Source organism: Jaculus jaculus, chromosome 5 (genome assembly GCF_020740685.1).
Source record: "Jaculus jaculus isolate mJacJac1 chromosome 5, mJacJac1.mat.Y.cur, whole genome shotgun sequence".
Classification (NCBI taxonomy): domain Eukaryota; kingdom Metazoa; phylum Chordata; class Mammalia; order Rodentia; family Dipodidae; genus Jaculus; species Jaculus jaculus.
The window spans coordinates 35,643,199-35,660,571 of record NC_059106.1 but is presented as its reverse complement, the minus strand read 5'-3'; the positions used below and the strand labels follow the sequence as shown (position 1 = coordinate 35,660,571).

General features: G+C 40.5%; 1 protein-coding gene across 2 annotated transcripts in view; it reads right to left on the bottom strand.

Annotated features, from left to right (window-relative positions):
• The window catches only part of LOC101613057 (contactin-associated protein-like 5), a 408,379-nt gene that overhangs the window by 324,345 nt on the left and 66,661 nt on the right, over positions 1–17,373 (bottom strand). Inside the window, exon 2 of one of the 2 annotated variants that reach the window (XM_045151145.1) lies at positions 13,373–13,477. The exons of the other annotated variant lie outside the window; for it this stretch is intronic. Coding sequence (XP_045007080.1) covers positions 13,373–13,477 — 105 coding nt within the window. The remainder of the gene's footprint in view (positions 1–13,372; positions 13,478–17,373) is intronic. 2 annotated transcript variants of the gene reach the window in all.

Here is a 17,373-nt window from a genome sequence, read left to right as displayed (position 1 = left end):
ATTAGTCATTTTTCTGATTATTGCAACAAATGCCCGACAACTTAAGGAAGAGTTTATCCCAGCTTTACAGTTGGAAGTTATGGTCTACCATGACTAGAAAAGCAAATTACAAGAGTTTGAGGCAGCTGGTCACATTCAGTCCTCTATGAAAAATAAGATCAAGATGAATTCTGATGTTTAGCTTAATTTCTGCTTTTCATGCAGTCCAAGACACCAGCAGATAGAATAGGGTTGCCCACATTTAGGGTAGGTAGTGCCACCTCAATTAACATTATCTAGTATATACCCAGAGATTTGTTTCCATGGTGTTTCTAAATCTTTTCAGGTTGACAACAAGATTAATCATCACATCTTTCTTCTTCGATTCCTATCTCATCTTCCTGATAATTGACAATAAGGTTCTAGATGATATTTGAGCCCCAGCCAAGAAGGATCCTGGATCCCTGCCTCATCACAAAGGCAGAAGGGCCTGTGCTCTGAACAGCTGCCCTAACTCACAGTGCAAGTAAGAACTGGGCAGCCATTATGCTTAAGCCATTCCACCGTGAATTTTTTTTGGTACTATAGATGAGCCTATTGCAGAACATGCACAGTATAGTAAGCAATACACAGTGCTGACCCCAGCATAGTTGAAGAAATAGGTACAGCAAGTTTATAACAATTGGGAGCACAGATTCAAACATAGTTAAGGGAAATAAAGCTATTTGAGATTACTCTGTAATAGAAAAAAAAAAAAGTTTCCAACATTCAAAAAATTAAAAAAAAAAAAAAAGAAAGAAAAAGGAAAAGAAAGGGTAAAAGTCACTGGGATATAGCATTTGAGTCCGTCAGTTCCAGAATTGACACATCTTTCTCATCTTCCCCAATATGTTCAAATGGTCCAGTCTCCCTGACCTTATCCTAGTGTCTTCAAACTGACAGAGGTGGAGATTTTATATTTCTTTTTAAAATATTTTTAATTTATCAGAGAATCAGAGGAAGATAAAATAGACATGCCAGGGTCTTCAGATGCTGCAAATGAACTCTAGACACATGTGCCCCTTTGTTAATCTGGGTCCTAGGGAATCAAACCTAGGTCCTTTGGCTTTGCAGGCAAGTGCCTTAGCCACAAATCCATCTCTCCAGCCCAATATTTTACATTCCAATGAATCCAAGCGGTTCTTCTTGTCTACCCAGTCTCTGCTGCCCATTTCAGAAACTTAACTCTTCTTGATAGGAGAAAATAAAGTGATCTAACCTGCATCATCCCAATCACATGGCAACATGATAGAAAATAAAGGTGTAATGTTGCTCTTTCTGAGGGATTAAAAGACAGATGAATGATCTTTTATGGTGTTTTTGTATGGAACATTTTCTTCTATAAACTGAGAATCTTATAAAATACATGCAAGAAAATAAAACATCAAGGAAACATAGAAGCTTAGGAGTGGGAGGAACAATACCAAATCTTATTCTTTCAAGTGATCATCACTATTTTTGATATGAAAAGTTCCTATAGCTTGATCTTCTAGGCCTGCTATATAACTTTCTGTTTGCATCAGAGAGACCTACGAGGTCCCAAACAAACAAGGCACATTTCTGTCAAAAAGCACTTGATTACCCACCAGAGCCAAAAGGTAAGACCCTATTGCTGAAGACACCACAAATTGACAACCTAGGACATTGAGAGGTCATGCTGAAACTTAAAAGGAAGCCAGCTCCCCAGTGTCTAACCCTCATGGTGCTGGAAAGTACTACATGGGATGGTTTCATTAATTTCTATTGTCAAGATGAGTGGATCAGGAATCAAGAGACCAGACTCTGGGTTGTCTGTGACACCATTTCCTAGATGATTAACTGTAAAAAAGACCCTGTTCAAGAGAGAGTGGTACCTTCAGGCCACAGTCCAGGCAGAAGAAGATATGAGAGAAAAGAACTGCTGCCATTGCCTGCCTACTTCCCTTCTTGACAATTCATGCATCTACCAAGCTACTGTCATCCTTTGTGGACATCAGAAACCAGTTTCTTCAGCCTTCCAATGTGGACTGAAGATCATTGACTCCCCAGGAATTCCCTAAGCCTTCAGTTTCAGAGTGGGGCTGCTGAGGAATCCAGACTAGTGGACTGAACAGCTACAAGGTTCACAGCCTCTTCCCTATGCAGACAGCTATTGTTGGAGTATACATCCCACATTATGTCAGCCAATCTAATAATCCCCTTTGTTATACATCTCTATTCAGTAAGGTGTATTCCTCTAAAGAACCCTGACTATGCACTGAAGTATTACCTGCTAGGGCAAGTATGGGCTGAGGAAATGCTGAAGCAATACTCTGGAGACCTGAATCATGGGACAGGCCTACTCCTACAAAGTTAGGTTAGATGAAGCCACTCTAAATGTGCTTGTGCATGTAAAAGGACAGCAGGGCAACTTGTCCAAGCTCATACAGCCCATATATGGCTAAGAAGGGATTTTGATACAGGTAATGTGGATATACCACTGAAGCTCTTTACTCTGTTACAAAGGGCCCTTCAGGCCCTGGAGATTATGGGATGAAGCCTAACTTTAAAATTGTTTTAGCTCTGGCTTATACCTCCCACTACCAGGAAGCAGTTGCTACCCACAATGAGCTATTGATTGGAGAGACCTATGAGGTCCCTGAAACAAGATAGTCTTCTGTCAAAGCATTTGATTGCCTGCCTGAGGTATATGCTGCTGGCACAGAGCATAGAGAGACCTGGCACAGAGAATCCAGAAGAGAGTCAGACCTCAGACAGTTAGCCTATCCAGTGCTGGAAAGCACTACATGAGCTACTTGGGGAAAATGGCCAACAGTGGTCCAACCAACCAGGTTCGAAGCTACTCAGAAGCAAATACCCTGACAAGATGTGCATACAAATGTAATAGTGGCATACAGCCTTGGTGAGTAACCAAAAACTATCTGATTGGCTAAGTGATCTGCTCAGTGGCATAGAACACATATCTGGAATTGGGAACTAGACCAGAATCCTATGGAGACAAAGATTATGTTCTCCAATGTCAAGCCCCCACTAGTCTTTGTCTAAAAGATGGGCTACATTCATCAAATTCTCCCTAAATTAATTATGTTTATCCCATTTAACCTGTTCTGACTTCACTCTCTGCTGGAGAAACTGTTTTTCTTTTTTCAGAAGGTATCGAGACCCCAGAAGATAAACTATCCCCTTCCTTGCCCTCCACCCCCGCACTTTAGCCAAGCCCCATCCGAAAACACAGAGGAATTAGGGAGATGAGCAAGAATGCAGCTTCTTTGATGAGCCTAACAATCAGCACCAGGGTGAAGGAGACAGACGATGAGGACACTCAACACATACCATAGCAGAGATCCAGAGGCTCCTAAGAACTCATCACTGAAGTGTACTTAAAACACACCCAACACAGCTCAGAAAATTTTGTGGAAGAGAGACAGAAAGTATATAAGTGCAATAGGTTGGGACATCATGCCCAGAGGCATTGCCTTCCCCCAACAACTGACCACTGTTCCCATAACACATAATGTACAAACCCATGGGAAATACCTACAACTCCACTGAGGAGGGCCCCTAGTCAAATGGGGGCAGGGATGAGGGAGAGGATGGTATCAGCACATGATGGGTCAATACTAAGTATGGCCATGATAAATAAAAATAAAAATAAGGTTGTGGGGAACAAGAGGACACAGGACTTTAATCCTAGCACTCTGGGAATCAGAGGTCAGAGGAGAGCTGTGAGCTCCATCCAGGCCAGGCCTGGGACTACAGAATTAGTTCCAGTTCACTCTGGGCTAGAGTGAGACCCTACTTCAGAAAAAAGTACCCAAGGTCAAAAAGGGGGTGCCCTTCAAGAGCACTGACAGTTGGCTATCATACTCATCATGCCACTATGTCTGTGTAAGTTCTCACCAGAGCCACAACTCACACTCTGCATTATTTTCAATAACTCACTGGGTTTTCATGGCAGTGAGGAATGGTATTTTGTATGTATTAGTTATTTTCTCATTGCATGGACAAAATAGCTGTTTAAGCTGTTTAAGGGATGAACAGGTTTTAGAGGATTTCAATTTAAGATTAAAGCTCATCATGTGGAGAAAACATGGTGGTAGGAGCTTGAGGCACCTGTTCCAGTTTATTTCACAGCAAGGAAGTAATGAATAATGAATGCTGGTACTCAGCCAACTCTTTCCTTTATATATAGTCAGGACCCCAGCCCATGGAATTTTGCCACTACCATTAAGGTGGGTCTTCCCACCTTAATTAAACTAATCAAGATAATCCTTCCCTCTTGTGATTCTATATCAGAATAGAATCCCTTTGATAGGGACCCAGGTTTCAAACACCATCATAATCTACAAATTAGTAGATAAATATAAGTCTTAATAATCCTATTATTCTTCATTATTGTGGTTTATGTAGCAATGTTTTCAGTTAAATGCTCCCAACTGGTGAAATGCAGAAGCTTGCTCCTCTCTGCAAAGCAGTGGAGACCTCAGGGTATTTGTTCACTTAGTTCCCATTCTTTGGAGTTCTAGAAAACATGATAAAGATATGGTGGCTCATGCTTGTAATCCCAACACTCAGGATACTGAGGCAGAAGGATTACCACTAGTTAAAAACTAACCCATATTTATACAGTGAGTTTCAGGCTACTCTGAGATAAAGAGTCAATCCCCATCTCAAAAAGATGAAGAAAGAAAATAAGGAAGGGAGAAAAAAGTGATCATTTCTACATGGTCTTCAGAGGAAATGATGGGTCATTAGGTATCAGGAAGGCCACTGGTTTCCTCCCCTGTTCCATGATGACAAATTATGCACTAAAATCTGTGACACACATCATTCCTAATGAGCACATGTCCATGGGACTCTTCTCCTCCTCCTCATTTTCTTTTGCAATTGACTTTGCCAAATAGGGATTGTCACATTGGATCTCTCTCCTTCTGCCACAGCCTATGCTCCTTTACATAACTGAAGAATTCCCCCTCACTTCTCAATGATCTGTGCTTGTCCTCATGTACACAGAGGTTTCTAGCATTTCTTTACTTAATTGGGTGGAAGGTAATTTTTCCCACAGGCACAGAAGTCAAAAGTCTAAACGTTGGGCCCTTCAAGAAGTACACACATACAAATCTACTTCTTGTTGGATTTCTTAGAAATTTTGTCTTTTAGGGATTAAAATACTAGCCAGACTATGTAATATCAAAATTCTCTGAAAGAGATGTCAATTATATCTAGAATACAAATATTCAGATCATACGCAGCTGTCACATAAAATGGAATGGCATGGCTGGAAGCCAGGAGAGAGTCAGTCCCCAGACAGTCAGCATGTCTAGTGCCAGAAGGTGCTACATGGGCGACTGGGGGAAATGACCAATATCTGTCCAAGCAACTCATTGTCTAACCTAATTAGCAACAAATAACCTGATGCAATGCCCACATAAGTGCAATAGTGGCACACAGCCATGGTGGGGAACTAACTGCTCTTGATTTGGCTAACTTATCCCCTCAGTGGTACAGGACCCATAGCTGGAGCTGGGAAACAAGTCAGAACCATACCCAAACATAAGCCCACTCTCCAATATCAAGCTACCATCAATCATGGGGTACAAGAGGGCCTACACCTATCAAACTGTCTATCAAAAAAGTAAGTGTTATCTCAATTTTCCGGGTGCTAACTTGCTCTCCATTGGAGAATCTGCTTCTCTTTTTCAGATAGATGCAGATCCTAAGGAGAGAGCTGCCCCAACATACCTCAAAATGGGCTTGACAGAAACTAAGGACAATTGGTGAAACAAGCAAGGGTGATGTTTTCCTGATGAACTGGATACCAGCACAAAGGGGAAGGAGATCAACACAGAGAAAAATCAACTCCTACCAAATCAGAGTTCCAGAGCCTCAGAGAACCCCAACACCTCAGCACTGAAGCAGACCGAAAATGAACCCAACATGGCTCAGGGAAATTTTGTGGAAGAGGGGGCGGAAAAAATGTCAGAGTCACATGTTGGGTCATGATATGCAGAGACATTTATCGTTCCAATAACTGTGGGCTAACTCCACAATGCACGACCCATTTACATCAACAAGGAGGGTCCAATGGGAGGGGGTAGATCATGGATGAGCCTAAACAATGGTACCAAACTGCCTGTATTTGCTGAAAAGAAAACTAATAAATTAAGTTAAAAAAAACACAAATATTCAGATCAGATCAACTACTTTGGAGACACAAAACTCATCAAAGTTCTGGGAAGAAGTGACAGTAGAGTGCTCACAAGTTGTGAGATATCTCTTGTCATCCTCTCTAAGGCTCAGGGACCATCATGGAAAAAGGGGCACAAAAATGTAAGATCCAGACGATAGGAAGGAGTGCTTTCAAACACTGTCTTCTGGATATGAAGTGGCTATTACATGCATGAATTTACAGCAGCTATTGTTACCTGCACAAGACATGATTATATTATATTGAGCCTGTCAAGATATTGTCATGGATGATGAAGGAGGGCAGAAAAAAAAGACACCAAATTAGAAGAGGAACTTGGGAATTCAGTCTTAGTGGATAGGGTCAAAAGAAAGCTAGTGGAGAGGATTATGATCAATATACATAATGTATATATATATGAAAATTATCAATAAAATGTTTTAGATATATTTAAAAGGATTTAAGATCAACTGAATAATGATGCTAGTTAGTGTATGGCAGCAAGGCTTAGATTCAAAGCCAACCATGACCCAAATGAGCTATATGTCTGCAGGCTGGTGATTTAACCCCTCTGAGTCTGAGTCTGTCTCTTTTTTTGTTTGTTTGTTTTTGGTTTTTGGTTTTTGGTTTTTTTAAGGTAGGCTGTTACTCTGGTCCAGGTGAATCTGGAAGTAACTATGTAGTCTCAGGGTGGCTTCGAACTCACGGCGATCCTCCTACCTCTGCCTCCTGAGTGCTGGGATTACAGGCATGAACCACCATGCCCAGCTATCTCCTCATCTTTAAAATGAGAGTATTTTAGGGCTGGAGAGATGTTTTAGCAATTAAGGTGCTTGCCTGCAAAGCCAAAGGACCCAGTTTCAGTTCCCCAGGACCCACTTAAACCAGATGCAAAGGTGGCACATGCATAATTAAATGAGAGTATTTTAGAATACTGGATGTATTGATAAAAAGACAGGCTGGAGTTTCTAATGCTTCTTCTCCTCCATAGTAATCTTTTAACTTTAGCATCTTCCCAAGCCACTTCCTCACACAAATCCACAGGAAACTTGGAGGTCAGCACTGAAGGGACAGAAGAGTCAAGCACACTCTCAAATAGTGTTGTTTGCAAAACTCAGTGTGAAAGCATTGGCTCCATTCTAGCAGTACTGCTTAGAAAGTAAGAGCTTGCTATTCTGAGAAGCTCCTAGAGACACACATGTTCCTACATCCAGTTTATTTAGCTGGGCATGGTGCTGCACGCCTTAAATCCCAGCACTCAGGAAGCAGAAGTAGGTGGATCACCATGAGTTAGAGGCCAGCCTGAGACTACATAGTGAATTCCAGATCAGCCTCGGCTAGACTGAGACCCAACCTCGAAAAACTGAAAGAAAAAAAAATAAACCTTCCAGTTTGGGGTGACCATGAAGCCTCAGAGAAATAGACCTGCTTATCTGCCACACTGGGACAACTAGTGACATGCATTAGGAGCAGGTAGCCTTCTTTCATGTGGTACACAGCTAAGGACACAGACTCAAAAGAATATAGGCGCCACCTTGCCCTGGTGAGTCTAGAATCCCACTCTGATTCATTCTGATCCAAGATAGTGATAAAAAGCAGCTTCCAAGTTCTTTTTGAACCCTTCTGGGCCTCTCCACCCATGAGTAGGCCCTTCCTGTGACAGCACTTCTCTTAGGCCCAGAAAGCAATAAAGATTCTTCACTTGCATTTGAACTTGGTGATGAAACTCATCCTAATTTTATGCCTAATTTATCAAACAACTTGAACCGTGGCTTATCTACATGTGAAACTTCCCTGGTTTTCTTGCTTTTCTTCCCCCTTATTTCTACACTTTCTCTCCCATAATAGCGCGTTTCTATGTTACCCTTCTCTGTGTGTCTACATTTTTCAGTTCTTTGTTAATAATATACAAGAATTCAATACTGGGTTGGTGGCTCAGCAGGTTCTTTGGAGAGCTCCAAGCGCACTAAGAAAGTTCTTCAGCAACATTAAGGCAGGACAAAAGAAGGGAAAAGGCTACCTTAAAGGGATCTTTCGACTGGTTTCTCATATCACACACTTGGATCCGTTTTGTTTGGGTTTGGTATAGGGTCTTATGTAGCTCATGATGGGCTCAAAGTCCCTTTGTAGCTGAGGATGACCTAGAACTTCTGATCCACCTCCCTCTGCCTCCCAAGTGCTGGAATTACAGGTGTGCACCAGGCCCAGTTTATGAGATGCTAAGGATCAAATCCATGCTTAATCAAATTATCTGATACCTGAGCTGCATCCACAGCCCTGATCCCCCTCCCCTCCCTTGAAACACATCATGTCAGACCCAGGTCATCCTAGTTTCAACTAATCCACATGGGAACCTAATGCTGTTGCTAAGCAGGCATGGTGATGACATGAGGCAAGAGCTCTCAACCTCTTCATGCATCCACAAGCCCAGGAAGCTAAAAATACCTTGACATAAGGAAATTTGCCATGGTAACAGAATTGTCATGACAGAAACAGGCCATTTCAACTTGTATAGGTAAGCCATTCAAAAGATATATTCAAGTGAGGGAGAAGGATGAAAATTTCAAGGGAACCTATGTTAAATACAATTATTTCCATCTGTGTTTGCAGAAGCAGAAAAGATGGTAATGATAACCTTTTTTTCTTATGGGACCTAAGACATCTGTCTATTTACTTTTTCATCAAAGTAACTTAAATCTTTCCCCTTATTGTCAAGGTCTAGCTCAGAGCTGGGTGGCTTCCTGCTGAGCACCAGCTCTGCTTTTCCTGTGGAGTGTGTATATATAAGCCTAACTGATTAACTGCCCAGATTCATAATTTTTTCACCACAACAAGTCACGTCTGACAAAGATAGATCTATTATAATCTATGATTATATAAAATGACTTGGCCACGCAAGTCAACGGCCATCTGACCCTGAGGTTAATGTACCTTGTTGGGATTTTTCAAGTGATTAGTTCACTTTATTGCTTTTTATATCATTTGTGTGAGATGAGATGGAGGTTGAAAGGTTTATGGGATTAAGAAAAAAAGTTCCATTTTGTAAATTCCCTCCACTACCAGTGGGTTGCCTAGGTTTTGACTGGCACAGAAAAGAAGCTCAGCAGCTGTTTCTAAGTGTGGTACTTGTTTTTGTCAGAGAGATTAGCTTGTGACTCACAGGAAAACACATCAGACATCCTGCCCCAGCCCAGCCTTCCTAAACTATCCTCTAACTTTGGAAGAATCGTTGTGTCTGCCAGGCTCATTTGCCAGTGGTGCTCACTTTCTCCTTAATGCAGGCAGACTCATGTCTATTTGACTTCCTTGAACACACTGGAGGTGAAATGTCCCTACCTATCTACTTTCAGTGTGTGCCAGTACCCAATGTGCCCCCAGGCTTACAGGAAAGTTCCTCTGTGTGAAATAGTTCAGTAGCAATGAGCTGCAAACATACCATTGGGCACATGTAATTCTAGAGATGATGATTTAATATAATAGAAACAAGAGGCTTTATAACCTGAATATTGTCTTCAAGAAAATAAGAACATTCTCTGACAAGTATTTGGAACATTCAATGCCATAATGCAGGAGGAATTTATTAATTACTGCGACAGGAGTACAAATGAATGAATAGAATATGTTAATAACAAAACCTTGGAAATCCTAAGAATGTACAGTACATCTTTTCAGTGTCATCCTGGATGGCTTTGTAACAAATATGCTTTATGAAAGGCTGTTTTATAAGAATACCCCTGCCATATGTAAATAGTGAGTGTTACCACCTGCTAACTGGTTAGATCTCAGAAACTGTGAGGTTACATGGTAATTTATCAATATTTGTCCTACAGAGAGTAACTTTTGAGTTTTATCCTCATACATGACATGGGGATGATTAGTTTTAAGTCTCAACCTGACTGAGTTAAAGGACAGCTAGATACCTAGGAGCATCATTTCTGGTTCTGTCTTTGAGGTTGTTTTCAGAAAAGACTGACATTTTAGTTAGTGAACTGAGTGGTAACCCATGCAACTCCTTGAAAGACCAGATAGCATAAGGAGGCAAAGCAGAGGTGAGCTTGTTCTCTCTTCTGGAGCTGAGACAAGTAAGTTCTCTTGATCTTAGATGTCAGGATCCCAGGCTTAAAAGCTTCTGGGCTCTGGGCTTTGCCTAGGCAGACCCCATTCTCAGTCCGCAGAATGAGTTACTCCATCACTCTCCTCCTTTCTTGAGGTCTGGGTTCCATCTGAAACAATGGTTCTCCTGGTTCTCTAGCTAATAGAACATATATTGTGGGACTGGGAGGGTGTTCAGTGCTTAAAGGCACTTCCTTGAAAAATTTGCTAGCGGGTTCAATTCTCTATTACTCATGTAACAAACACAAAAGTGGCATCTGTTTTTTCAGCAGTAAGACCCTGGAACAAAAGTTCCCCCACACCTCACAGAAGTGCAAATAAATACAAATAGTGGTTTTTCTTTTCCTTTTTCCTTTTTTGTTTTTTTTGTTTTTTGAAGTAGGGTCTTGCTCTAGCCCAGGCTAATCTAGAATTCAGTATATACTCCCAGGGTGGCCTTGAACTACAGCAATCCTGCTACCTCTACCTCCTGAGTGTGCTAATTATTTTTAAATTTTTTGTTCATTTTTATTCATTTAGTTGACAGTGACAGAGAGAGAAAGAGGCAGAGAAAGAGAGAGAGAGAATGGGCGCGCCAGGGCTGCAAACGAACCCCAGACGCATGTGCCCCCTTGTGCACCTGGCTAACATGGGTCCTGGGGAATCTAGCCTTGAACCAGGGTCCTTAGGCTTCACAGGCAAGTGCTTAACTATGAAACTGTCTCTCCTGCTCATGTTTTTTTTTTTGTTTTTTTTTTTTTGTTTTTTTTTTTAAGAAAGCATATTGTGAGCTTTCTGGGCCTCCATGACCATGTGAATTGTTTTCCATAATAAATCTCCATGTCTGTGATCTCTTTCTCTCACTCACTCAGTCTCAATACATAACACACACACACACACACACACACACACACACACACACACACACACACGCATTATTAGTTTATTTTCTCTGGAGAATCCTGACTACCACAGGCTTTACATAGTTTTGTATGTATCTTGTTCATTTAACATTCTTTCCTTTCCCCTCTGTTCTTCAAAATGCTTCTTTTTCCACCTTCCCTGTTTCTTTTCTTAATTAGTTTATTTATTTGAGACAGAACTGAAGATGAATAGACAGAGTAGAATATTTTTGATATGCATATTTGTATTTATATGTGAACTATGATTTTAACATAGTGAACAACATATGTTAACATGTAGTTATTGCTGCAGTGTTTCAAGCTATTCATTCTTCAATGAGGAAAATGGTGAATGCCTATCTTGATTCCTGGTCTTCAAGAGTGTACATCTGTGTATGTGTGTGTGTATGGCTTGCTGCTTTGATACTTGAATATTTAGATGGGTTTGGTGTTTGGAGGTAGCACTGAAAGGATCAGATTCGTAGTATCCTCTCATAGGAGAGAAAAAGATAAGGCTAAGTAAAGCAGCCCTGTGAAATTGTGTTCAGTTAGGGGAAAGAACAAATTAGGAATTGAAGGGGTTGAGACAGAATACAAGGAGGTAAGGGTATGGATGTTGAAAACAGCAGAGTGGGGAGACACCTAGTACACTCACAATGACTGTTCATTAATTTGTAAATTAAATGATTTACTTTAGACATGACACCAAAAGTATAGGCAAAAAAAAATCCAAAAATAGGGCTGGAGAGATGCCTCAGTGGTTAAGGTGCTTGCCTGTAAAACCAAAGGACCCAGGCTCAATTCCCCAGTGCCCACATAAAGCCAGATAGACACACAAGGTGGCTCAATCATCTGGAGTTTGTTTGCAGTTGCTGTAGGTCCTGGTGTGCCCACTCTCACTTTTTCTTTCTCTCCTCCTTTCTCTTTCTCAAATAAATAAAAGATTTTTTTAAATGTCTTCTTGAAGTCTAGCTCTCAGCAGCATGACTCCCACCAACATTAACTTTTTTGAAGGGCAAGTAAGAAAAATTTTCTTGAGATGTGAAAATAAAAATAAAAAGCAGCTGTCTGCAGCAGTGAGATCTGAAGCAGTTGGCCATTCTTCCTGACATTTAAGTTATTAAATCCATCACAACAGAAAGCCCATAAGATGTATCGCAAAATAAACAATAAATTTATAAACAAAAAAACCCTGTTAAATAAGTGTTAAATTTAGTTATCTGCAAGCTAAAAAAATATTAGCACAACATTCAACTAAAACATCAGAATGCAAACATGAGCCAACATGTAAAAATGTACTAATGTAGTTTGTGTAACATATCAATGGGGTGCATTGTGAGAAGTTAGTGTAATCTATGAAAGGTCAGTGGATCTTTTGAAATTGCATGCCCATTTTTCAACCATGAAAAAAATGCATAATGCTAATCAGATATCTGAATTTTAGAAGTTATTTGACATCTTTAAAATAGAGTGAATTCAAATCTCTGTTACTATGTCTATATATCTATATATACATTATAAAACTTAACACCAAATATGTCTAAAGTATATAAAATATCCTTCTAGATATGCAACAAAATATTGTGAATATCCTTTTACATTAAAGACTCATCAAGAATATCCACTTATTTCAACCCACGTAGTAAAGATGCATACTGGGCACTTACACTTAATAATCTCTAGCTGGTAAGATTACTTTTTAATTAACATCATTTTATATATTTTAAAAAATAGTAACAATATTAAATTTTAATGAAATTAAATTTATTAAAATGTTTTAATGAACACTTTAACTGCATCATAATAATATGCTTTGGTAGCTATTTGTATGTGATAAATGAATATGAAAATAAAGCAAATGTTATTTTTTTTAAATTGGAGATCACAGAATTGGGATATGGATCAGTGGGAGAGGTCTGGCTAACATGCATGAGTCCCATGTGCCTTCACTCCTGGCCAATACATTAAATTAAATTTTAAAATCAGAATTCTATGACTTTGTGCATTGAAGGAAGATGAATCAGCATACACTGACCACCCACTATGTGAGGGACACATCTGTAGAGTATATTTTAACTCTCCCAGATATTCTGGACTCTGTCTTTGATATAGCCCTAGCACAGGGAATGCCTCTCTCTCTGGTGCTGTGTGCCCTATCTAACATCTGGTTGCAGGAAGTGAGCACTCTTCTTACCCATTCTCCAGTTCAGTTGAGCTGGGCTGGGGGTACTCATGGAGTCAGAGGAGCTGGAGAAAGCCATCGGAGAGAGGAAGGAGGCTAGTGGATCATTACAGTTGTCTGAAATGATAGGGAAAGAGGGAGAGGTCAGATTTTTATTGACAAGAAATATTATACAAAGAGAGTGTGGTGGTTTGATTCAGGTGTCCCTCATAAACGTAGGTGTTCTGAATGCTAGGTTCCCAGCTGATGGAGATTTGGGAATTAATGCCTCCTGGAGGCAGTGCATTGTTGGCGGCGGGCTTATGGGTGTTATAGCCAGTTTCTCCAAGCCAAGGTTTGGCACACTCTCCTGTTGCTATGGTCCACCTTATGTTGGCCAGGGGGTGATACCCACCCACTGCTCATGTCATCGTTTCCCCCTGCCATCATGGAGCTTCCCTTCTAGCCTGTAAGCCAAAATAAACCTCTTTTCCCCCACAAGCTGCTCTTGGTTGGGTGATTTCTACCAGCAATGCAAACCTGACTGCAACAGAGAGAAATTGAGATTAGCAACTTTGCTAAAATTTAATAAACATTGCAACAGCACTAAGAAGTGGGACATTTAAAAAGTGAGTAATCTATAATGACTGTGTTTATTGTTGGATTTCAGGACTATAGTTCCTTACTCTCTTGCCTTCTGTCATATGACGACTGAGCAAGTTGGGTTTGCTAGATGCTAGAACCTTGACTTTGTACTTCCTGCCCTCCATAAATCTGAGTCAAGAAATGTTTGCTTATTAAAAGTGATCTTGTCACAAATATTCTGTTACAACAATACAAGGCCAGCTAGGTAAACTTATTCTCTAATAGCTGAACAATAATGCCTTTCTTCCTATCTTCCACTAAGTGGAGCACTTTTGCACACCCATAGCAAAGGAAAGTGGTACCTAACTGTCTTTGAGCAAAGGTGTGTTGAAAGAGTGGGCTGGAGAGCTATGAAGGAAGAAAGGCACAAGAAGGGACCAATCACTCAACCAATTACTCAACCTCACAGAACCAACATTCCTTTCCTATGTTTCTTCTAGTTTGTACACAATTGATTTTGTGGACGTTAAAAAATGACTTCATGAAATCTAGACCCCCATTTAAAACAAATTTGAAATCTGTCAGTCAGTTGGAAGGTGAGCTTCATGGAAGTGAGGCTCTCAGGAGGAACTAGTTTGACACACTTAAAAACACATTTATTTAGTTCCATGCTTGTTTGTATTTCAGCTAGTCACAGGAAAATAAATTAGAAGCATAAAATCCTTGTTTGTTAAATGTGTTTAAAAATCAACTAAAAAATTGCATTTTAATTTTCTCACAAACACAAATGTTTGAGAACGATCTCAAGATGTTTGGCAATGAGAAACGAGACACAGATCCTCACCAGAGAGGGAGGCTATCAAAATCACAGCCATGGAAGCTTGGTGGCACCGGGGCTGTGGTCACTTCAAGAGGAAAACACAGAGCTGAACTGCACACACACCTCAGAGAACTAGTGTGAATACACACTGCCCCCACACACATGTCAGGAGACAATTGGAACATAAAGGCAGACCTTGAATTTGCTTATGAAACATCAGATATGCATAGGGTATAGGAGAGTGAGCCCTTCAGGAATATTCCAAGTGTGTTCCCAGGCAGAGTGGGTGAACATCAACATCGGCATGGCACGTACATTCTCTGCTGCGTTATAGGCCTCACTCCTCCACATCTATAATTACAATCATCCTCCCACTTCTCATCCCCCTTTGCAGCAATCATAACAACTCACAACCCTTCTGACATCCAAAGGCACAAGCAAACTTCTCAAGGGAAAAGACTGTATTCAACATATACAACGTGCTGTTGTCCTTATTAAGTTTTTAGTCTTTCTGTTATTGATGGCATTTTTGAATACTTAAACTTTTAACCTTAATTTTCCCCTAAGCACTTTCTTATAAGGTTTTATTGAATAACTAAACTTTTATTTCCACAAGCATGTCTCTTGTATGATAGCAGATTTAAATATGTTCCTGTAAAAAATCCATGTTGCCACAAGTCATATGACACTCAGGAAATAACTGTAGGACCTATTTTTTTTCCTTAGCATAGTAGTCCTTAGTTAAATATGTAAATTGCTAGATTGTGTCAGATGTAGCTGAAACTGAAATGACCTAGCCATTTAATTTAATTCACTCCAAATATGTATAAGGTCATGTTTGTGATTTTCCTCAGAGAGGCACTGGGGATTGATTTGAACAAAAGTGTGTTGAACATCTCAAGTTGCTCACAAACCAATGAAACATAAAAGTAGAAATCATATACTGATGGTGTAAGCACAGGCACTTTTCACTAAGGTCACAGCCCAGTTCATCAAAATGGTACTTCATTCTGCACACCTCCAGTCCACAATCTTTGCTGTATTCTCCAGCCAATCTCTCCTTCCTGAGGAGCCAGCTTTTAGAAAAAAAGAAAAACAATGAGCTTTCAGAGCCCGTTGTGTGAGTATCCTGACAATATCCTCTGAGTACAGGCTAGACCAGGCCTCTTAAGCTGCCCTTCCCCTAGGAGTTACAGGTTGGCCATATGAGCATACTATATCAAATAGTGCATTTGTTTTTGGACATGTTTCCTCTTCTCCAAGCAGAGAGGAAGTGGTCCTGCACGCATGGGAACCGTAGCTGCATTTGTTTCATTTGTGGCATGATTTGAGGCAGCTTAGAAGAGTAGGAGTATTCTGGGTCTAGTTTGATGTCTTCTCTTGTCCCAGTGCCACAGATCACCCTTTTAAGAGAACAAGATGTGTTTCTGTTGTCTACAAAGTAAAAGAGCTAACTCTGCTGCATCCATCCAGTCATGGAACCAGTTTAAATATGGAATAAGAACATATGGGTGGGAGAGGTTTTTCTTTTTAAGTATGAAGCTCAGAAGGAGACCAGGAAGAAGTTTGTGCACCCAGGTGAGGACTGCTGTGTTTGAGAACCATCATAACAGCTTTAGTTGAAAAATCTCATTTCTGTGCCATGAAAGTCACTGCAACATTGTGGTCAAGGGCAACTCTTCGTCATGACAGGCTCACAGTGGGCCAGGTAATGATGGGAAGGTGAAGAGGACACAGTGAAGGCACAAATACATATGTGCACGGAGGAGAGGGCAAGGCGTGTTTTCTCACAGGAAGGCAGACTTGGCGACGGTTGGTTTGACATCACACACAGCACATTAGGAAGGAAAGAGAAGAAATGCCGTCTGCTTGAGCAGCTCCTGCAGGCCTCCTGGAAGCACAGCACACAGCAGGGTGCCTACAGAGAATGAATTCTAACTTTGGCTCCCTCCTACTGCGTGGTGTGTTTGTGTGTGTGTGTGTGTCCATGGCGCGTGTGCAGCAGCACAGTACTTTTCTAAGCTCTCAGGTACAAACTCAATTCAAATACAATTCAGCATTTGTTTCATTTGCAAATATCTGTGGTCAGCTTCCATGTTTCCCTTTGTAATTTCCAAAAAAAGTACCGGCTGTTGTCCATCCTGGGAGTGGGACCCACAGCAGGTCTGCTCAGTAGCTGTTTACAAATTTGCCAGCAAATACCTTATTCTCACTTAGGCTAAGGGACTGCAAGGCTGGAGGAACATCTGAACTCAACCCAATCCCTTCACTGCATAGATGAGGAGAATCAGAGCCTAGAAAATTTCAGGATTATTCAGCCAATTCATGAGCCAGCCTGTACCAAAATTCAGGTTTAGTCACCTTATGCTGGTGTCCTCTAGGACAGTTATTTAAAAATCTGCATAAAGCAGCTGACCATTATTTATAGTTTTTGTCACAGGATATTTAGTAGATTATTTTTATAAATGTATTTTAGCTAAAAGTGTTTTACTCACTGGTTTACTTTTTCTTCCTCCAAAGCATTCCCTAAACCTTCCTCCCAAAGATAAATAAGTAAAAAGGAAAGATCAATAAAAAGTCATGAGAGAAAATTTTTAAAAAGTAATGTATTTGTTGATTAAATATTTGC